The 23,493-nt window shown below is 38.0% G+C and overlaps 1 protein-coding gene across 2 annotated transcripts in view; it reads right to left on the bottom strand.

Moving 5' to 3' along the window:
* The window catches only part of LOC109989710 (adhesion G-protein coupled receptor D2), an 83,591-nt gene that overhangs the window by 59,558 nt on the left and 540 nt on the right, over nt 1–23,493 (bottom strand). Inside the window, exons 3-20 of one of the 2 annotated variants that reach the window (XM_020641569.3) lie at nt 22,675–22,699; nt 21,471–21,695; nt 20,555–21,193; nt 17,558–17,749; nt 17,195–17,268; nt 16,320–16,619; nt 16,040–16,151; nt 15,563–15,706; nt 14,851–14,953; nt 14,253–14,364; nt 13,280–13,335; nt 12,902–13,028; nt 12,028–12,131; nt 10,433–10,535; nt 9,551–9,704; nt 9,029–9,162; nt 8,678–8,793; nt 7,099–7,219 (exon numbers count right to left, since the gene is read on the bottom strand). In XM_020641569.3, the coding sequence (XP_020497225.2) occupies nt 7,099–7,219; nt 8,678–8,793; nt 9,029–9,162; nt 9,551–9,704; nt 10,433–10,535; nt 12,028–12,131; nt 12,902–13,028; nt 13,280–13,335; nt 14,253–14,364; nt 14,851–14,953; nt 15,563–15,706; nt 16,040–16,151; nt 16,320–16,619; nt 17,195–17,268; nt 17,558–17,749; nt 20,555–21,193; nt 21,471–21,695; nt 22,675–22,699 (2,841 nt within the window). The remainder of the gene's footprint in view (nt 1–7,098; nt 7,220–8,677; nt 8,794–9,028; nt 9,163–9,550; nt 9,705–10,432; nt 10,536–12,027; nt 12,132–12,901; nt 13,029–13,279; nt 13,336–14,252; nt 14,365–14,850; nt 14,954–15,562; nt 15,707–16,039; nt 16,152–16,319; nt 16,620–17,194; nt 17,269–17,557; nt 17,750–20,554; nt 21,194–21,470; nt 21,696–22,674; nt 22,700–23,493) is intronic. The other variant, XM_029278827.2, reaches the window with a different exon arrangement.

Below are 23,493 nucleotides of genomic sequence, written 5' to 3'. Positions count from 1 at the left end.
TAAGATGAGCTTTTATAGAGGTAGGCCTTTCAGGTGGGGAGTAAATTAATTCCACAGGCAAAAGCAGCAACACAATCATCTTGTTAATCTGAAAAGGTTTTTCACAATGTGCTTATCAAAATGTGTTACCATTAAAGCTTACAAAGTCACGACAGGTCATCATGGTTTACTGTATGTTCTTTTGAAATGACAAACTAATACAAAATAGCTGTATTCTTCAAAGTCATATAAAGTATTTCACAAGTCACGTTCAACCCTGGGTAAATTGATTCACTTCTAAAGCTTTACTGAATGCAGGCAAAAATCTCATTACCAGCTACCAGTCCGTCCATTTCAAAAGAAAATCAAACCCATTGTTGTCATCAGTTTGTGTGATATAAAAGACCCTAATGGGATACGAATGACACATCTCAGATACATTCTCTCACTGATTTCTTCATAGTTCCACACTGGGGTGACAAGGCACAGGGTTGCCCTCCACAGGCAGCAAACTGACATAACAAGGATGAATAGGAAACATTCTTGACAAATCTTATGCTTGCAAAGTAACCAAAACAAACCACAGGGACTCACTTGTACTCTTAACAACTTGTGGTAGAGGATCGTTACCCTAACGTTTTCTTTCCGTCTGCCTTACTTCCTTCACCCCTCTACTTTGTTTTCTCCCTCGAGCTGCTGAGCGCCTCCCTCAGCAGCTCAAAGTTATTGATAGTTTAAAGTTATGGGCTAATAATAAGATGGACACTGCATGGCCAGGAGCCTATTATACCCAGGTAATGGATAGTGAGGAGGTTTTGAATGACATTGCCCAGAGATTGGATGACAAAGGGTGGAGCGATTTATGGGCTACCCATAGAGCCCGACACCCCCCACCTCACATACTAGCATGTGCACACACACACTATGCTATTTATCTCTACCTTGATAAGGAGGCAGATGAGGTATGACTGTATTTATGGTTGAGTTGTTCATAAAAACTACTGGCTTCCAGTAGAAGGAAGTTAAATCAACTCAGATGTAAAGAATATGCACCAAAACTATGTTTGTAACTTGTTGTTAATAAGCAATATTCAATTATTTAATATTCTTTCTTCCATGTTCTGGTTGTACTTTAACATGGGAAGACATGTGTGCTATTTTCTAAGAGCAGGGTTTTAAAGTGTCTTAAAAACACTTGTCTCGAGGAATAATAGACAGTGAGGGAAAAAAGCCCCAAAATGGTTATTCACCCCTCTTGACTTTTAAAGGCTACTTGAACAGTATTGATAAAGTGCTACTTGTACAAAATGTGCTGAAATGCCTAAAACACTGCAGAATAACATCAGCTCTCTTCAGCTACAGTGTATGAACTACAGATGCAAGTAAGATGCTTCACAAAGACAGCACAATATTTCAGTAAAAAGTAACATCATGCATGTCTGCTTATTTTGTCAAAGCCAGAAAACTTTAACAACTTCAACCTAACAGTAAAAAAACATAGTCCTAGATGCTACTTTTGCTCAAACAAAGCATCATTTGCCATCGGTTAATTAAACACAAGTAAAAGCCAATAGCTGCAGTTGCTAAGGTCAGAGAAGCAGACGTGCGTTTACCCATACAGAGTAATTCATAATTATTAATTTCTAAAATTCTGAATGAATCAAAAACGTTCAAAAATAGATTTTTTTAAAACATACTTTCTTTGTCCTGAGTAAATATTGACCAGCACCCATGGCATTTTCTTCCATGCACACTTTTCCTCCTTCCTTGGTTCACCAATGCAGAAAGGGGTGTGTCAATCCTGGCAAGTCAGCCACAATGCTAACATTAGCTTGCTCTCAGCATTGGTAAAGTATGGCTGTGTCTGACATACTAACCTACTGCCTGTAATGTCTTTGGAGCAGCATTCATCCAGTCCCATCTTTATTTAAGGCAGGCAGTAGGATGCACTTTGGATTCCACAATCCCCTTGGTTAGACCCGAGGTATTAAACGACATGTTCAACATACAAGGTCCGCAAAATCAGAATGAAGAACTTCTGGAACACATCATATCCCACCATCTAGAGTTTAAATAAGTGAACAATGGCACACAACACCTCACTGCACAACTATAACAATCTGCCAGCCAAGTCTGAATTGACAAATAACAAGAGCCATTGTCTGTTTCATTTCTAAAGACCTACACCCCTACAGTGTCTTCAACAGTAGGGGCTTTAGAATTTATGATCACACCATTTGTTCCACTGGCAAGTTTCTGATAAATAGATAAGTTGTATTAATATTGAAGTATATTTCAAGTTAAGCAATAATAAATGCTCATCTCGTTTTAGGTTTTCCTCTGTGTATTAACCTTTTTGCAATCAAGTGATAAAACGTTTTCAGATATAAAAGCTGCATTAGCTGAACACATTTTACTGTGCTTTTTTAATGTAAAATAATAATTTGCAGCTTCTTTGTGCACAGCATGCTGGAATAAATCCTTGAATAACTACCCCTTAGTAATAAATAGGCAAAATATTGTGTAGCTGTCTGAATCAAAACTCTTTTTTTGAATCAAAACGTGACCTTAAGAGTCTAAATTGAATTGAAACATGAGAAATCTAAAAGATTTATACCCCTAACACAGAGTGTGTGCTTAAAATGGCCTGCTCAGGTCTCTATGGAGAGAATACAACATAGAGACACTTCAGGCAGTGTTGTCAGGATTCAGGGGCAAGATGAAGAGGAGGGAGTGCATGAGGGAGTGCAATGAAAAAGGCTTGTCAACATTATCTGTTTTATTGATTTAACAGTAAAGGCTTGCCGCTTAAGCTTTATGTTGCTTTTGCTAGCTCCATAGACAATACAATAGCTGCAAATAAAAAACGATTTCCTAAAAATCTTGAGAGTTTTTATGTTTTCTTTTTTTTTTTAATCTCCTGCCTACTAGGACAGGTTTTGCATGCAATATTGTTTAAGTTTCACACCTTTCATCATCTTTATGAGTAGCTTTTATGGTGTGACTATGTAAAACTCCCAAAGGGATCAATGGAGTGGAGGAGGAAGGGACTGTGGTCTAAAGAACCACTCTACTGTATTCTATTGTAATAAGGGCTGGAATTCAGGATTTGATCATTAATTATGTGGAAAACATGGTCCATGTTGCAACATTCAGTTGCCAACTATTTATTTTTCAGTTAGTTTCAGTAAGTTAGCATTAATATGCCGTACAGGACTGAGTTCAAGGTTCTTTTATTTGTTTGTAAGGCTTTACATGGCCTGGCCCCCTTGTACATCTCTGATCTCCTCCAACCCCTCTCCCTACACAGACCTCTCAGATCATCAAAACAGCAGCTCCTGGCTGTTCCTCGGTCAAGGCTAAAGGAAAAGGGCGAACGCGCATTTTCTGTAGCCACCCCGCAGCTCTGGAAAAGCCTACCTCTTAGTATAAGTGTTCCCCCTCTTTAGCCATTTTAAGACCAGACTGAGCCATACCCGTGCTTTTCAATGTCCTTAAGATCACCCACCATTCAACCCCTTAGCTTTCTGTATCCGATTATGTTTTTACCAAGATGTGCTAATTGGATCTTACATTGTCTATGCATGTTATCCTATTGGACATAACTTTAGTCAACTCTGGTTGTTTTGAAATGTGCTTTATAGATACAATGAATTTGCTATGTTAACATGATCACAACGGTCCTTCTTGCATGTTAATGTTTAAATGGTCAATTTTGTTTATGGTGTCAACATGCTCAGTCAACAGTCAACCTCAATCATTGTGGTGCTGAAGGAGCAGCCATAGGCTCATCAAAACTAGGATGATTCATTCTAAAATATTTTCTTTTACAAAATGTTACACCACATTTGGCTGAACTTAATACAGACAAATTACCAGACAACGTGTTTATTTATAATTGTATATGGGGTCTGTTATTCTTATTATGCTGATGCCCATTTTACTTACCTACAGTGTTAAAACGCTGGATGACCATATTAAATGTGGGTAAAGGTTCAGATCATAAGGTAAATGTATGTTGGAGTAATCCCAGGATAAGTCTGCTAAACACACAAGAGTACCTGTGTACCAACTGTGCAAAGTTGTGACAACAAATTTCCCCCTGGGGGACAATAAAGTATTGTATTGTAAGAATTTCACAAGATGGCTTTAAGCGTCTACGTAGGCAGGTGGAGTCGTTTCATCGGCTGTTTTACGAGCCCTCCCCTAGCAACCCTGTGGCGTTCTGCCCAAGCCCCTTATGAAATGTGCCCACCGTTGAAGCCAATTTTACATGGTGGACAAACCTGGTATTGCAGTGCCAGCTGACGCTATTGGGCCCAAAAAGACTCTTTCCAAAAGCTTACATTGGGAAAGAGACGTCTAAAAAGCTGCGTTCCCACTTCAAACGCTTAAATAACACTTTTCAAAATTGCCAGGTCCTAAAAGTTGTAATATAAGCTGAAATTAGATAAGATATTTTTGTTGACATAATGAACACAGATCAGAGACACGGGACTGTCACTCCAAGTGTGCATGCTCAATGTGCCCAGTAAAGCAGGAAATCCAGGAACATTTAAATGCAGAAGTCATTTGTTTTCCTTCATGTACCACTGAGCAGCTTTCATTGGAATGAACGGGCCTATGCTTCCAATGCTATATACATTCTTTAATACATCCATGGTTCTGCCCCCCTTGAAAGAACCCGAAGAGCTGGCCAATCAGAGGAAATGAGTCAAGTAGGAAGCGGGGCCTTAAAGAGACAGCAGCTGAAACGAGCTGTTTCAGGCAGAGTGATGCCAGTTTAAAATAAATAAGGTGTTTTTTGAGCTACAAATCATGCAAAGCTATTCTATTTTCACAGACCGACAACATAAAAGGTAAAAACAACTATAATTTGGGGTCTTTAAGGCAAAGAACAGAAGACGACCAAGTGAAAGTTCATAAAGCCAAAGTAGAGTATTACCGTTGTACCATAGCTATTTGGTTAAACAAACCAAACCAAAGAGGCAATAAAGCAATAAAGCAATAAGCACTTCACCTCCCAACATCTATAGAAAAACCACAAAATATCTCCGCTACAAGTGTCAGTGTCAGTACACCCCATGTAGACCAGAGAGAAGTGGAGTTGACAGAGTGTGTCATTGGAGCAGCTTTGAGCCTGGCAGGGTTCCTCTTGTGTCCTGACCTGTTTAGACCTATTAAGGGCACACTGCATAGATCCATTATGCCAGAGCAGCTGGTTATTTCCTACAACAAAACATGAAACCCCAGCAACCGACACACACAAAACACATGTTAAATGATCTGTATTGTTTATCAATGTGAGGTAAATACTAGCATATTCTGGCTCTGTGCAGAATCTATGCCCGAATGAAGCAAATAGCAATGCAAGGATTTAAGAGTTGCATGTAAAAAAGATCAGGGCACAGCAGAAGTTATTAACATTTAGTCATTCATGACGTTAAAGTTTTGCAACAGATGCAAGCACTGCTATTTAAAAAATGAACTTTGATCTTCAATGTGTATAGCTTTGAAGATTTATTGATATAGCTGAGGTGAGGTATCACTGAAAACATTTTCAGAGCTGAGATACATTATCTCTTCCATGTTTCACAACTAAATACATGTAGGAAACTGCCAGTTTAGTGTCAGTTTAATGCATATTGTTTATATATAGCGTGTGTGCTGACTGCATCAGATAAATAGACAAATAAACAGACAGGATACAGGACAATAGAGCAGGGCAGATAGAAAAACATAAAGAATGCTCACATACTGCTGACAGGTATGTGAAACGGAATAGAAATGTATATGATGTGTTTGGATGTAAAGCAGTGAAGTCGTATAATAAGATCCCAGAAAAACTGTCTTCAGTAATTACTGTCGACATAGAAAAAAATATAATTAGATATGAGGGGGGAAACAGAAACTATTAATGGCAACCGAGGGGCCTCGCTTAATGATCAGACTGCAGCTAAGACCTCTATTGATTTGCTCCCTAAATATACAGCTCAATTAAAGATACAGCTGATTAAAAGTCGACTACAAATCACAGCAGCAGATCTGGACATGCTGGGGATGCTGGGTAAATTCTCTGCAGTCAGATGATTATATTTTTCCATCTTCGTTACTTGAGTGTAGATAGAAATTAGGCTAAACAGTTTTTTTTATTTTTATTTTTAAGTTTTACTCTTTTCCAGGTAAAAACTAATATTTCACAATGTTATAGCCATTTTTAAATGGAGCTTTAATAGTCACAGTCATACTACTGTACTAGTGACAAAACAACTCATTGAATAAAAGCACTAAAAGTGTCAAATCAACACTGACAAGCCACAAAAACAACAACAATGCTGACCCCTAAAAATAAAAAGCAGGAATAATCACACAAACAATACAAATGGACTATCCTTGTTAAAATGAAGCAACTGTTTAACACAAGCCAGACCAAGGCCCTTTCCCCCTTTCTGCCTACCACTTGTCACTGGCACATAAAAACCTTGACAGACTGTGTACCCTAACCACAAGAGAAAGGCACAATTACAATGAATAATGAAAAACCTTTCTGTTTCTCATTGAAGAAAAAATAATCATTTATGGTCTATAAACTATTGAAGATTATTTTAAGTTGCTCTGAACTTTTTAGCTGTGTTATTTATTGAATACTTCATTTTTATACTTTATTTCAACAGAGGGATGCCTCTTTTTAAGATTGTTAAGTATTACATTTGAGATAAAGTGATGGTTGCTTTTATGAATTTTAGAAAAACAGTAAGTCAGGATGGATAATGTAAATCCTAGGTATATTCACTTTTGTGAGGGGGAAACACGTTCTTAATGTAAGACATAATATTAGTATTAAGTTAATATACACAGGAATCCTGTGTTTACGAGATCAGATACTAAGAGCAGCCTAATTGACACATTTGGATCACAGAAAGTGCTATTAAACTATGATTTTTTTAAAATACTTTTTTATTGATTCCCCTTTGATCTAAGATTAATTATTTATTCATTTTACACATAAATGACACAGAACATTCTTAATATTGGTGGTGGGGTTTATGTGTGGATGTGTGTTGAGAAAAGCACACACACAAATAAACAATGGTAACATCTGTTTTTGAGTGTGTGTACCTGCAAGGAGTTGAGTAGGACGAAGATGTAGGCCATCACAATGGAAAAAGGCACCAAGACGCCACACAGCCATGTCAGGCCAAGAATAGGAAGCAACACCAACACTGCTTTCACTGCAGCCCTGTGATCAAACATACACAAGCACATACAAAAACCACATGATAGGAATTAAACACAATTGAACACCAAACATTGGTTGACTAGCTGACTAAGGTGAACTCAGAATTTAAAAAAAACACTTAATATTCATTTTCTACTGTGCTCTCTTAGTTCAATTCTAGGTTTCTCAACTTTTCAGCTTTTTGGACAAAACTGACCAAATCTGGCAGGCAGGTTTTCCATATACAACACTGTGCAGCTGGGAAAGCTCACTGGGTGACAACTTCCCACCTTAAATCAGCCTTAATTCTGTTTAGAGTGGAATTATCTTCCCACTCAGGTGACTGCCAAACCGCACCAGCTGTGTGTGTGATTGTGTATGTGTCACACGGCGGGCGGCGAGCTCTAGTTAATTCAGTGGAGGAATGTGTTTGAGTTTCCGCAATGGCTGCCACCCAAGGGTGCCAAAAGGTTTAAGGCGTGCTTTGAAAACCTTCATAAAGCACATACTGTGAGCCCTGGTGGGCCGAGGGAGTGTATTAAAAAAAAAGACATCCCCTCAACGTGATTTTTACTGATAGGATTTCATGCAAAGCCTGCTTGAGGAAATCTACTGGATCAAATACAGCTGAGTATCACTCTGAAGAGTCAACACCTGAGCCAAAGAAAGACAAGATAAGGACAATGACAGCAGGGATGTAGTGATACTGTGTCTGGCTGGACATCATAGAGCAATAGTCCCTAGAACATAATGTAACCAAGCAAGATCAGCAACATCCACCGTATTAAAGAAAACTAGATATGTTTATTGTCCACCACTAATATCAAAGCAAATCTAGTCCTTGTAATAGATCTAGCACTAAAAGTAACTCAGGTCTATTCTATCAAAATAATATGAAATTAGTATATCTATATGTTATTGAACTATATGATATGCAATATCACTTGACCAATCACAATCCTTAACCGTTCATCACACAGTCATAGAGGAAAACAAAGAAGTGTATTCTGTGTGTGGTAGGAATCATTTTGAAATAGCAATATGTGATGAATATAGTTTTCTTGAAGGACAATAAAAGTGCTTCTTATTTCAGACTGCAGCTGCTGAGAGGATATATTTTAAACGTTTTTAAAAGTTTTCTCTTAAATTGTACTATTTAACAGTGCTAAGAAAACATCTAAAGCAAAATAAAAAAAACACACATACACACAAACACAAAGCCAACATAAACTACATTATTTTGATAAATGATATAATATGTATGCAGTGCTTTTGAGGTGCAATGTCAATACATTGTGCCAAGTTCTGTTTTTTTGTGTGTCTTATCTAGGCTTTTATTTTGAAAGGACAAATCGAATATAAATTAGCCCAGCTGCTTTTTATTTCACTATTAAGTACTACAGCTTGTCTGCTCCAAATCCTATTGCCCGAGTGAAAATCTAAAAAAGAGGACAAATGGCGCCCCCTTCTGGTGTTTACCTCATTTGTTCATAGGCTTGTTCCACAGGACTTGTGCCCATGGCCAACATGATGGACCTTCTTTTGGCTGTGGATATGGTAATGACTACCACCCGGGTCAGTACCATGAGATTCACCTGAAGAAAAGGGGGAGGGTACAAAAATGAAAGACGCTACAGGCAAAAAACAAAGAGATGAAACATAAGAGGTGCACTTATATAACAGAGAATAGAAAAACATATTGACAGAAAAAAATATGGAAAAATATGATGCTGCGGTTTTGCAAAAGGGAAGGAAACAAGTAAGGAAATGAATATCTAACTGAACACCTGCGGTTTGACAGACAAGATGAGTTAAATCTAAATTTCTAACCATGATGATGAAGATGACAGGACCAGCAAAACCCCAGATTATCCCATTCTGGACACTGAGCCAACAGTGGCCATCAGCTGAGTATTTGCCTGAGGCTGATGCCAGCGTGATTGTGACGATCAACACAGGCAATCCTGGATAGAGCCGGGACACACACACACACCGCACGCACACACACACCGCACGCACGCACGCACGCACGCACACACACACACACACACAGGACAAACAATCAGAAAGGACGAGAATATTGGACTACAATATGAGAATTCACAAACGTCAGGAAAATATCATCTTTAGATTTGTATAGTTCACACAGTGTATATAATAAAGCCACCTTGTCAAATGTAGGTCTACACAAATATTAGGCAAAACAATTAGGAAAACAGACTTTCTCTGGGTATACATCATTAACTTATTGTATCTATTTCATTAGATTAAAATATAAATCTAACAAAATCACAGCTAATCTCAGTAAGTATGTGCAACAAAGGTGATTTGGCTATTGGTTAGCTATCTTACCCCAGCCGATGAGATAGTAATACTTCATGTGTCTGTCCTCATTTAGGTTGACAGCGACCACCTTGCTCCAGAGCAGCAGACCCTCCACCAACATCCAGCTAAATGCTGCCATAAAGAAGAGATGGAGCAGTGCTGCCACAAGTGTACATGCCACCTTTAAACACAATCAACACAGAAATGCAGAAAAGAAACATGTTAGATTTCAACAGTGAAAGAAAAACTAATTCACATTTTTATAGCACAAACATACCAAACAATTACTCTCATTTTGGTAGTGCATATTGCAAGTGCTAGTGGGAGGTATGGTTTATTTCACATTACTCGGGATGTATAATGTCCATGAAACCTACTTGGCTACACTTGCAAGGTTGTTAAGCAAATAGTTTCTTCAAGAGCACAATTAAAACTGACTTATAAAATATAGCAGATCAAATCCTTGCAACTACCAAAACCTGTATGTCAAGTAGAAACAATATGGAGACAATTTTAGCAAAACTCTCGAGCCCTCAAATCTAATTCATTTAAAATAGCTCTGAGTTGACCAAAAACATGCGTTAAAATTGTCATTATGGTCCGTTAACCTATACATATATGAACCCATTTGATGATTTTCCAACACGTGGACACCTGCCCCTGGAGGGTAAAACCAACCCCTGACATAAACTGGGGTCAAGGGACCATCAACAGGTTATTTGGTGACCACTGAGAGACTGAACCATGCGTTCCAGCTATTAGACATGACAGTGGCCACTTGTGTTTTGCCAAAGCATTTGCGTTCAAGGGAACCTCAGTATAGATTAGTACTTAAATTCTCATTTACGGGGCTTTCAGAACCAGTGCATTAATATTTTATTTGTCTGGTAAATGAAATCAGATCATTACCTTGTTGTGAATGGCTGAGCCGCTGCACAGCAGAATCACCTGGGCACAGATCAGAGACATGAAAAGGTTCTTATGGATGGACGTCCTGTCGGATTTTGGAATACTATGGATAGAGATGAGAATAAAGTCAAGTCTAGTATATCTGACAATTATTCATTTTCAGCTTAAGTAGAACCAAGTTTGTGTAATAAAAACATATCCTCATGCTTATATGTGTATAGATAACTTTTCTGTACCTCAGTGTTGGACTGTAAGACTAGCTGGCCTCTTCATTTGATCTCTAAAGTGGCTTATAGTAAAATCCAAGGCTACAAAATGACCTGCCTCTGCTTTGAATGCTTTAATCTTTTTTTTTGGATTCCACTTCTTCCAAACGTTCTGCACCTTTGAGTGTGCTGCTGCTATATCCTAGATCTTTTTATTTTTTTATTTGACCTGTTGTCAGTTTGAAGATGAGACATGTCTCGTTGACTTAAATATTTCACACTTGACCTTGCAGTGCAAAACTACGTTTTCAGTTTGTTGTGCAGAATCTCTTACTGTTGTTTAAATCTGATCAAACTCACATACCATGAAGTCTAACACCATCTCTGAACACAAACACATACAGTCTTGAGATGCCCTAGGTTGAATGTTTCACTTACAGGTTAGATTTATTTTCCATATTTTTATTTCCATAGATTTGACTGAAACAAAGTGATGAACCTGCTTTAAAGTGGGATAATGGACTAGAGACTTTATAATTACATCTGGATGAGCTTAACCTATTTAGATTCAATTCATTTGAGCGATCCTGACCATTTATATTTTTATTTTATTTATTAATATTTAGTTTGATTACACATGCATCTATAGACATGTGAACCTCATGCGTGTGAAATGCATGGCTGCACATTGACTTCAGGATGGCCATAAATAGTCAGGGCAGCTCCTGTTCAGCTGACTGTGATCCCTCAGTGACCCTAATGTTAATTAATAGCTGTAGGATTGTGCCATAAACCTTCAGAGTGGACTCACATGTAGACCAAAGTAATTACGGCACTAGATTAGCACTAATCAATACTCACAGTGGTAAGCTCACAAACACTCATGAGAAATCTTTCTATGTTTTGTCTATTTGACTGAGTTTCATATCAAATCCCATGACAAGATCTGACAAAGAATTGTTGAATGTATGTACTTTATTAATCCTGACTTTAGACATCATCTATAGCAGAAGGATGCATGGTTGAGTTTAACATACCTACAACATGTTTATTTCATGGACATAATTAGGTTGGCAAATCAGCTGATATTCTTATTCCCTAAGAATATAAAGAAATTGTCTGTATTGACAACAAATACCAGGACAAAGCATACATTATAATGTACTGTGTAGTGTAGTGTCTTCTAAATCCACATTATAAGTTTTAACTCAACTCTTATGTTTCTGTAAACATATGACCATTGTGTAGCTTATTGTATTCAGCAACACACACAAGGGGCAGAGTCTAAGGCATATAGATATTAGTTCAAACAGACAGAGGCAATACAGAGAAGCTGGCATTGTGGCTAAGCATAACAAGTCTCTGTACTATGACAAGTGCTGTACTCACTCCAGTACAGTGAACAGCATCAAGGTCACCACAAGCGCACACAGAGATGCACCAGAGCCAATAAATGTCAGCTTGGTTAAAATTAGCTCTTCCTCGGGACTCCACTAGAACAGAGAGGAAAGGTAGGTTAATGCAAGAGACTACTTGGCTACTTATTTATTCCTCACCCTGCACTAACTTGGGCACTATATTTATTTATATGTCGAGTTTGAACATGAATGTGTTCTCTATGGAATATGCTTTTCTGTGCAAATGTTTTTAACACTGATTGAAAGTGACTTCTATGCACAAACCAGGAGTGGCGCTCATAATCTTGTTGTATCCTGTTATACAATGACAATGAAAGCTTTCAAACTCAAAATTCAACCGATAGAGGAGAATGTTGTTTGTATGTCCTTGGTTTGATCCATCTGATGCCCTCAAAACCTTTACTCAAGAAGTCTCATAATAAATGGAAGCTGTGAAAGCTCAACCAAACATGACTCCAAAACCATTCGAGTTATTTAAAAATGCTGTGTATATTTGTTTTTTATGCGCTTTATCTTAAATCTTACATTACATGTTTGTATGAGAGAAAAAAACAGTTATCACCATGCATTCTTCAACTGGACTTTAATACTTGGAGTTATGCTGGTATTTAAAGTGTACAGTAAAGCCTAGTCTTAACTTTAGAGGTGAAGAATCAGGACTTCACAATGTACATCAGCACTTTAGATTTAGTTGCACAACAACAGTCTAATTTCAATTTGTTTCAAATAACTATTACTAAATGTTAATGAGACAAACGTACTGAAGTTCACCTTACCACCCCTATCCTTCACCATAGTTTTAATTTGACTTGTCTAATAGCATCAAAACACATTCCCTCTGTTACCTTTGACTCCAGGTAATTCATCAGCACTGCAAAGTTGGTGGTGTGATTACAGAAGCAGGAAGTGACACCAGAGCCGACAAAAGTCACCCTGCAACCATCACTGGACCAGCTATTGGTATAATTATGCCTGTAAAGCACAAATACACACTCATCATTTCAGAGAGCCAATACATTTGGTGTTAAAAAATAAAGAATTATAAATAATATTTATACAGGTGTCATATACTGTATGTCACATAATGCAATATGTACCTACCATGCATGGCATCAAAACAGCTAAATATGTCCTTAGAAATAACTAGTAAATGATTAGGGAACACCTCATCATAACACAGTTTATCAAGCTCTTTATGTGACTGTGCTGTTGTTCAAACTTACATGAAGCTGAAATTCCAAAAGGCACAAACAGGGGTGACGCGCTGAGAATACTCCACCTAGAAAATTAAACACATTTGAACTTGATTTTCTTTTCTCTTTGTTTCTCTCATACTTAGACCCTAGCAAACCTGGAGCATCATGGGTAAAAGTCACATGTTGCTTGCTGGGAGATGAAAATTCATGCTGGTGGGTTTATCAAACAGGGAAACTTGACAATAACTAAACTGCTATCCATAAAGAATTACTTCTTTATCACAGTGGTACTCAAACTTTTCTGTTTGGGGAAAGCCCTCCCACCCAAACAAAATGGTGACTAAAAGGGCAAAGTTAAACTTTAATAAATTACCATCAAGATCATGAGCATTCATTTTGTCATTACAGTCAGTGCAAACATGTTCATGAATATTAATTATTAACGTTTTCTGTGTTTCTAGTATAGCTACTTACAGATGACTATCTATTTCTTTTTATTTTACATTTTATATTTCTAACTTTAAAAAGGAACACAACAGAGTTGCATTACATTTAAATCTTGAGGGCTCATAAAGTGTAATGTAAAGTGTAAAGTGTATGTCCAAAGTCACAATTAAATAAACTCACAAAAGGCAATATGCCACATTCAAATGTAATGAAAACTGCAAGCAGCATGTTGAAAAACCGCCTAAATCCTTTTTTTTAACATAAATCCCACCTCTGATAAGGCAAATAGCTAACCAAAGTTTGTGATTTTTGAATGGCATGTAGGGTAACAAATCAACGAGGGCCATGACTATGCCTGGCCACGTTCCTGCCTAAGCAACCTGCGCTGCACAGTCATGTCTACACACTCCTCCTAGGGGTCGTGCCCACAGTTTGAGAGCCACTACATATGAACAAAAAGTCTCAAGCCACTTTTACACACAGTGAACACTGCAGACAATAATGATCATCCTTAAACTTCACATACAATATAATCTTTAATATTGGACTGTACCACATGAGATGATGACAGAGTGTACTGGACAGCCACAGGGATGGTTTGGGCCTTGAAGGTATCACGTACGGAGGCTGATATGACAGCAGAAGTCAGGTGACCTGGTAGAACTCTGGGAAAGCAGACAAAAGCAATAGTTGTCATATTCATCTGTACATATACCATAAGCCGTCTTTTAAGATGCCAAAGTTAAAAAAGTCAGATCAAATTGTGGCTGTTAGCGTTTACACACAGCTCACCCTGTAAACTTCAGGAGTTTTGCGTAGATGTGTAAGTAATAATAAGAACAGGACAAACTTAAATCAAATCTGATACCACTGTCTGAATGATCCCTTATCTTACAAAATAGTGAAGGTAAAAGCATAAGGACAGATTATTTGGTCGAAACTGATGATGACATTATAAAATTAACAAGACTATTTTTAAGAAAGGCGAACGCTGAAAATAATGTGATATTTGGTCAAATGCTTCAACGTGGTGATGGTGATGCCCTGTTTAAGTGTTAGACCTTAAAAGAAAGAAACCCCAAAAGAATGAGTGCAAATTCAACTTAATTTCAAAACAGAGCAATAAGAGAAGACAACAGACAAAAGCCAACCGTTTTCCTTTCTCTTGGTGACTCAGTGGAGGCTGGTCCACTTCAGATACAATCTCGCTCAGACGGCTGTAGTGGGTATGAATAAGCATCACTTCCTCAAAACCTGAGAAGAAATCAGATTTATTTTAATCCTTCAGTGATTAAACTTTATTTTTTTATTCTGAGCATCCCTTTTGGTTTACAGTGTCATGCTTGAAAGACTTATTTTAAATATTCACACCAAAACTCCTCCAAATACACTCACAATTAAAAGACGATGTTTATATCCATCTGCCTTAAGTTCTCTTTCCAAAGTACCTGCCACTTTTTTTTTTTACATTTCTGTTAACAGCCCAAACTATGATTTTCTTCTGGTGGTATAAAGATATACTCCAGACCAAACCCCAGAAAATGTGTAACAAAAAAGCTAAACTAAAATGTAATATATTTGAAAATAAATAACAATGTCATATCATTAACTATAACATATCTATAAAATAGAGATGAAACTAACAAAATCCTAAATTAATTAGTCAAGAATGAACTGGCATTTATTTAGCAGCATTTTGCAGCACAATTTTGCAAAAAATCTACTCAGAACAATTTGTGTGACATTAAAAGCGGCAGCAAAAAGACGCTTTGTATATATGCCTGTCCTCAATGTACAGCTTTTATTTGTAAAGTCATTATGTTAACCTTTAAAATAAGTGCAATCCATGTGTGTATTTCCTACCCAGTGTGTAAATCCTCTGGAGCTCAGTGCCAGGGATAAGTAACTCATCCTGACCACTGCTGCTGCTTCGGGAGCCGATAGTGGACGGCTTAAAGACATGACTTGGGCTGTTCTCTGACAGCTTCTGCCACTTCACGAACACATCTGGCAAGAAAGACAACAGGGGACAAAGATACAGTTAAAGGAGATGAACAATTCTAGTAAGAATGAGAAGATAGCAAAGACATTTGTCAATGGCGTTTGTGAGCCAAGAGCTAATAATGGTCAGGGTAATTTACATTATAATTAAACGCATTACAAGAATGCCAGCCTTTAATCTTAAAGTGAAATGTGTTACATAGTTACAGCAAGTTTGGCTACATATTCCTATTTTTACATGTTAACAACTTTGTACACCTCTGAAACTTTGCCACCTGTATTCTGAACAAAGAATAATTGGATCTATGATTAATTTGTCTTTGACGATGTTTTTATTACCTATGTTCCTGGTAGAAAGCGTGAAGCCTCTTTCCTCAACAGCTAGCATGTCTGCAAGAGCCTCAGTAAGATTATCTATGCTCTTGACAATAGTAAAAGGCTCCACGCTGACCTGTACAAGAAAATGAGACACAAAAACAAAACATTTTTTACAACCGACGAAGCACAGCTTGCGGGGATAAGGTCAACTGTTAGGTTGACTTTCATGAATAAATAGAGTTCATCCGATCAAACCAGAAACATTTTTGGTCTTGCAGACAAACACAAGTCACTCCCTCACCCCATTTTCTGTTACGCCCATCCACTGCATGGCCATGTGGGGCTCCAGCATCACACTTGCTGCCTTTACGTAATTTGTAGCAATGGACACCATGACCTCTGCTGTGTCATCTCCTGCAGAGTAAGATCTAGCCAGTGCAGTCAGGTCTATCTCGATCATCTGGGTGAGGAAGAGGACATCACTGGATGTAAGTAGGTTTGGTCCGTCTGCTTCTAACATTTGCAGAACAGCCTGGCTCAACTGCTGGAGCACTGTCAGATTTCTCTCCTGAGAAGTGTTTACACTCAGCTCCTCAATGACCTAAGGAGAGGAAGGACAGGTAAATAGTTAATATCAGATGAGGAAAGGTGGTTGTAATGCAATGCTGCTGTGATGCTCAGGTTTGTAATCTCTTCTCTTCACCAAGTACAAGAGATTCTTTAAATATTTAACCAACAAGTAAGTCTTGTTAAAAAAAAACAGTAATAGGGAAGTGTATGAAGGTAGATATGTTGCAAAATGTGAGAGCTTGTAGAATGTGATGTGAGAGCTTGTAGAATGTGATGTGAGCTTGTAGAATGTGATGTGATTGGAAGTCCACTACTTTTCTCGCGTGAATCTGCGTTGCTTGAGTTTTGCAACAGATTTTGCGAGACGTCTGTAGCAAAACAAATTTGTACTTGTAGAAATGCCCATGCACATTCTACAAGCTCTCACGTCACATTCTAGAAGCATAAAAAACATAAAGAAAATAGCCAGATTTGCTTTGAAGTTATTAAATATTTGAACCATATCAGTGTGCACTGTCTCCTTTGTATTCTCTGTTGAGTTGAACTGATGGTGCAGTATAACTAAATTACTGTATGTGCTACATTTGGCTTGAATGTCACACTCACAAGTTTGGTCAGAGGATTCTTGCTCAATATACTGAAGAATTGTGTCTTTGGTACAGTGATAACATCCAGGACTTCTGCAGACATAACATAGAGAAATACATTACAATGTTTTTAAATCTATTGTCACAGGATTACATTTTACAACCTATTACATTTCATTAGATTCATGCTTTTTTCATGATTAGTTTGTAAGTTTCAACAACAACAAAATTCTCCATTCGAGGAAAGTAGTGTTTATTACAGAGCTATGACAATTGATTGTGGTAATGCTGTATTTTCTCTTGAGGTGAGATAAAGCAAACCAAATGATCACATAACATAGTAAAATGTGTACAAATCAAACATTATAAACGTAAATGGTACCTTTCTTGAACTGGCAGACAGCTCCTCTAAATGAGTCGCAGTTAGCATGGGCCAAGTTCCCAGTAACAGGGTCAAAGATGCCACAATCCTCATCAGACTGAGGGCTGCGGAATAACTTAAAGGAAAGCGTTTGATTCTGTAAAGAATCCAGGAGGGGGTCCAAAAGCGAAGTTGCTAATATAGTGATGTTTCCTAGTAAGAGAAAGGATGAAAAAGACTAAATGTCATATCTAGTTAAAGAGACATGGATAGTTATACACTTCAGAAATCAAACAACAAGCCATAGTAAATTCTAAGTATGGATAATAAGGCAACATGAAACTACGTCTACAGAGCCTCACTTATAACTCATTTCATTTTATCTACTAAACCACACAAATTTAAAAAAATCTCTGTCAATTTTTGTTGAGAAAATGAGCCAAATAAGCATCTGTTCATATGGCTTGAGTTATATTTTGTGTTAAATTATGTGTTGTAAGTTTTATTAGTTGTTATAGTGTGTAACATGTTTATGTAACCACTGTTTATACTTCTTTAGCATATATGGGATAGTTCATACATATTCATGGTTCATTCATTCTGCAGACACATTTTACACATACACAGAAACAGATACCCACTTACAATTAACATTCCCAAGAGAACAATCAACTTTTATAACCATTTGACATCCAGCCCCACAGACACCCTCTACTCTAAAGCCCTCCAGACTCAAGAGCTGAGCCCAGAAAAGAGTCCCCTATGTCAGTTGGTACTGAGGCTAACTGTCCTCTGTTGGACACAGTCTGAGCAGCCTCACACAAACACTGCTCTCCAAACACCAATCAGAGTAAAACAAATTATAACAAATTCTAAAGAATCCTATCTGGAACATTGGAAAGAAGAAACTTAAAGCCAAAGTAGATCTGAATGTTATCTGGCCCTAAAGAGAGATTATGAATTAGCTGAATATCTCTGTACTGTCAGAGATAGAAAGCAGAGACAGATACAGGTACAGGCTCAGTGACCACAAACTAGCAATTGAAACAGGAAGACACTAAAAATCATGGCAACCAAAAGAAAACAGAACGTGTGGTCACTGTCCGACAGGTGAGTTGGAGACAGAGATGCACTTTCTCCTACATTGTAAAACATTTGATGAAACGAGGAACTTTAATTTTAACAAGTTCAACGCTGTCATCACAGAATTCATAAAGCTCAATGAACTCTCAAAAATAAAAATACTCCTGGGAGAAGGAGACAGGGTATATCTTGCTGCCCAATATATATCAACATGCCACAACCTGAGGGACAGTGAATGACCAACACACGACCACACACACACACACACACACACACACACACACACACACACACACACACACACACACACACACACACACACACACACACACACACACACACACACACACACACACACACACACACACACACACACACACACACACACACACACACACTGTGTATATAATTACTATAAAATCAATGTTAATGTTGTTAATTGTGTACTGTCTGAATATTTGGACAAATTGTATTTTTATGCTTTGGCAACGTTTTTAGAATAACTTTCATGCTAATAAAGCCCATTTGAATTGAATTGAAAATTGATAGCGCCTGACCAGAAGACTACAGTAGATGTAAGAGTGATTTAATCTGTGGCAGTTCATTTGAAGGAGTAGTGGGGCAGATGATAACATTTTTAAACAAGTCTGATGAGACAGAGTCCAAAAGAAAATAACTGGTTAAAGATTGGTCCTCAGATCATTCACTCAGCCACAAGCTACAGTTCCCATAACCTGACTCTGTGTGTAAATCTTTCCCCAATCTTTTTAAGATTGGGGAAAGATTTACACACAGAGTGTGGGGAAAAGAAAGAAAATAAAGAAAGATTGGGGAAAAGAAATACTCCTAACTCCTGAAACTGAAAATCAATGAAGGAGTAAAGCTCACTATGTTTTCTGCATGTTCAGTTGTAGGAGGGGGGGGGCAGTTTTTGGGCTCTTATTGCTCACTGGGGAGTATGATGTAAGTACAGGAGAAGTTTGTTTGAAGGGTGGGATTCAGGACTGACGTGAGTCACAAAATATTTACCAGAATCATTAACAAGATTACTGTCTGCCAATAACAGCTTGCTCACCATCTTCCCTATTCATCTCAGGCTGAAAACCAGAAATACAACATTTTCTCTTCCAACAATCTTATTAAACTTCTATTTTTACTGACTAGAGGAATAAAGAGAGTGTGGGTTTGTGTGTCCAGTAGTTGTAACAGTTTGCCAAAGCATTCCACCAATTCAGAAAAGGATATGGATATCCTAATAAAGCTCCTTTGCTGATCTCAATCTGAGTCAGTACAGTGTTCTGTGATATGATATATGATACATGCACGTTACATAATTAAAATATCAATCAGATATCTTACTCAATGCATGGTTATGCAGTTAACATTGCACATTTTGTTGAATGGCTGCCAATTTAGTGCAATGATGTCCAAAAAAAATGTGTTCTATTACAAACATACTATTACATCATATTGGCTCTGATAACAAATATGAGATAAATGTGGGTGTAGAGGAGGATGAATCAGGGACAGACAGATTTTGGTCTAGTTGTACCTGCAATTTATTCAGAGCATTTATTTGACCCTGCTTGGAATGCCAGATGGACTCCAGGGTGGAGTTTTCAACATCAGGCCAGCTCAGATCTTGGCATGTAACTGAAAATTAAGTAGTCCAAAATGACTTTCCAAATGGTCTCCATGTGATTGTTTTTCTGCATAGCAACCCCACCCAGCTCTGAAGCTAAAGTACTTTAACTGTAAAAAGCATTTTAAGAAAATTCTTATCAATACCACAGAACATTGGGCATATATTTGAGTCACCTAGGTCTATTTTAAATAATGTTTCCCCTGTAGCAGGATATTAAATAGGCATGACTAAGAATTTGTGAATCCTTCAGCGTCTACCTTTGTGCTATTGCTGCGTCCTAACAACTATACCTTGACAAGGGCTGTCCCCCCTCAGACTGGTGAGGGAGGGCTCTATTTCCATTGATGCTTCACTCCACTTGAAGACCAGCCCAGAGGAAACAGGGGAACACTCATTTTCCATGGTGTAGATTTCACTGCTGTTCAGTACCCGATCCCATATGTGTAGGTCTGTGATGCTCCCTGAGAATGACTCATCCTTCTTAAATGAGCCCCCATAGGTGTCCTGCTCCTGACCGATAATGAAATGTCCATCCTGGCCAATGCTGTCAGAACTGTTAAGGCCATCACCCCTGGCAACAACAAGGCCATGTTTAAATAGAGCCCAGCGTCCATTCTGACTCCAAGTAACGCACACTGAGTGCCAGGAGTCGTCATGGTCAAAGGCTGTTTGATAACGTCCATGGACACCATGGACCAGCAGAGCCAGCTGAATGGGCTCGCCCTGAATCAGGTTTGCTCGGAGTTGGAACTCATTAATGAAGGACTGAATTGAGTAAGAGAAGATGGTGGATATTCCAAAGCAGTTTAGATCAAATCTGAGACGAGTGCAAACAGTCACTGAATCCATGGAGGGGAACTTGTGAAGGAGACGGGCATGCTTGGTTTCCGAGCGCCCATTGAATTCTAGAATCTGGGTCTCTGAGGGACCTTTGGTTTCATCCCAAACAGAGAGAAGAAAGAGGCATTTCTATGAGAGAAAAATACTGGCAGAACTATTGGAAAAGATTAAACCTTATCAATAAACAGTGCTAAAATTCCATAAAGCACCATCTTGAGTCCCATTTTGTTTTTTATAAACCTTTTTGTTAAGTCAGTGAGTATGCAGAAATGTAAGCAGTAGGGAAAAATGTAAGCTGTGGATGTAAAAAATTATTCTATTATGTTAATATGAAGTGTCACAAATCATATGGTTGACTGAACCTACTTGTCAGATGTGTCTTGACTTTCCTGGCAATCCATACAGGCTGAGTGATGTACAAAGACTTTAAAAAGTTGGTTAGCTCTTGGTCCTCTATTTTGTTGGAGACAGTGGCTAAGGTCCCAGAGCGCTGTTTACACACTTCCCCTGCTCTGTTCCATTGCAGGCGATCAGGAACATACTCATAGTAGGACTCATCATGTGTCTGGGATCTGGTTTCCAATGTAAAGGCTGTCAGAGGAAAGTAGAAGAAAGTAGAAGTCAGATACTTGACATACAAAACTGGTGAAAAACTCAGATACATCTATCTGACTATGCCATAATTGCTTGTTCAACGAATGTCAGAGAGTGAGCTAAAACATTGTTCTACACAAATAAAATTAGTGCCATTAAGAGAAAACAAGTAATTCAGGGTTTTATTCAGCTCCGCCAAATGATGATGTAAATGTTCCAAGAATTTCTGTCCACCTAAATAACATACAAGTAATGTACTGAGAAAAGGAGCATCTCAAGCAGTCAAATTAAATACTGTACCGAATAGTACATTTTAATCGTATTTCTAACACTGAGAATGAATGTTCATTTCGATCCAAACAAGTTATACATATTGGAAATTGACACATATCATTATAAATGGGGCTAATTCTCCAGCAAGTGCCAGTGAAACATGTCATTAAATGGCACTACTCAGACCTCAAACAGCGGAAAACTACATGCAAAAACTAAGAAAAATATGAAGTGTTTATTTTATGTTTTACTTGGAGGAAAGGAGGTTTCCTAAAAGTTCCATGTTGATGATTTAATGTCTCTGTCTGATGCCATTTTTCATCTCTGCATTGAATTTTTTATGGAGTAATGCTAGGTCGTGCCTGACCTTTTCTAGAAATGGCAAAAAAAAAAAAAAAAAAAAGTGGATGGAAAGGCGCTTTCTAGTAACTTCAATTCAGAGTGAAGGGCTGTTACTTCATTAACCTGCCTATCTGAAATTTAAGTTTAACACATTTAGGAGTTCATTTTTCTTTGAATGTTGTCTGTTGACTTATTGCTTTATGCAAATTGGCCTTTATGCTAGTTAGCCTTAATTTCCAGAGTGTTACTAGGGGGGTTAGGGCATGGACTTGTAGGGCCAACAAGGTCAGGTAGACTAGCTAGGCTAGGGTCTATCCTAACTCAAAAAATAATAACAAAAACGAGAAGAAAAGTCACTCACCTGATATACAGTTGTTAAAGCAAACCTGAAACACAAATTTAGTTTTAGTTTACTGCTTTAGATAAGAGCTTTATACATTAAAGCAATAGGCTACCATAGACTACTGTAAGCAATACTCAACAGGTGTCCCAATTAACGACGGTAATTAGAGGCGAAGCACGCCCTTTTCCTCCGCGCAGTCTATCCTACCCCAACCTCTGTTTACAAAATAGAAAAAGTCTCATATCTTTCCAGGTTTCAGGTATTGGTTTTCAGTGTGTTAACTTGTTCAGTTCCTGAGTTTGAGATAGTGGCATGAAGGAGAAGTTAGACCCCCACGTCCCCAAATGTCGTGTGCGCATTAATTTAGCGTGCCATCATGAACATGGACGGCCCTACAATCAACCTTGATACCACTCAAACCCCAGATTAAAAACTGGAAACAAATTCAACGAACAAAGTCAACACATCAATGAAAACATAATCAAACGTTTAGTCTATAAAATAATACGCATAGTGCCATAATACCATTGTAAGTGAGACTATAATACCTTTGTTAAAGAACATATTTAAACTTCACATGCACTTCCAGAACTGCATCGGTTCATGTAGTATGATTGTAATGTGTTTCCCTCTACATGAGTTCAACCTGGCCTGTTTACAAAACACGAGTTCTCACAGTGAGCCTCAATGCATTTTGACTCCCCCCCAAACAATAAGTCAGAAATTGTGGGAGCCACTGAATTATAGGCTACGCGTTTTCTACACCTCTGAACCCCACAAGACGACCATATGTTCAAATATCATACAGTAGAAGTGAAAATACAATTCAAAGATTAA

This window comes from Labrus bergylta, chromosome 6 (assembly GCF_963930695.1).
Source record: "Labrus bergylta chromosome 6, fLabBer1.1, whole genome shotgun sequence".
Lineage (NCBI taxonomy): Eukaryota > Metazoa > Chordata > Actinopteri > Labriformes > Labridae > Labrus > Labrus bergylta.
This window is presented reverse-complemented; position numbering and strand designations above follow the sequence as displayed.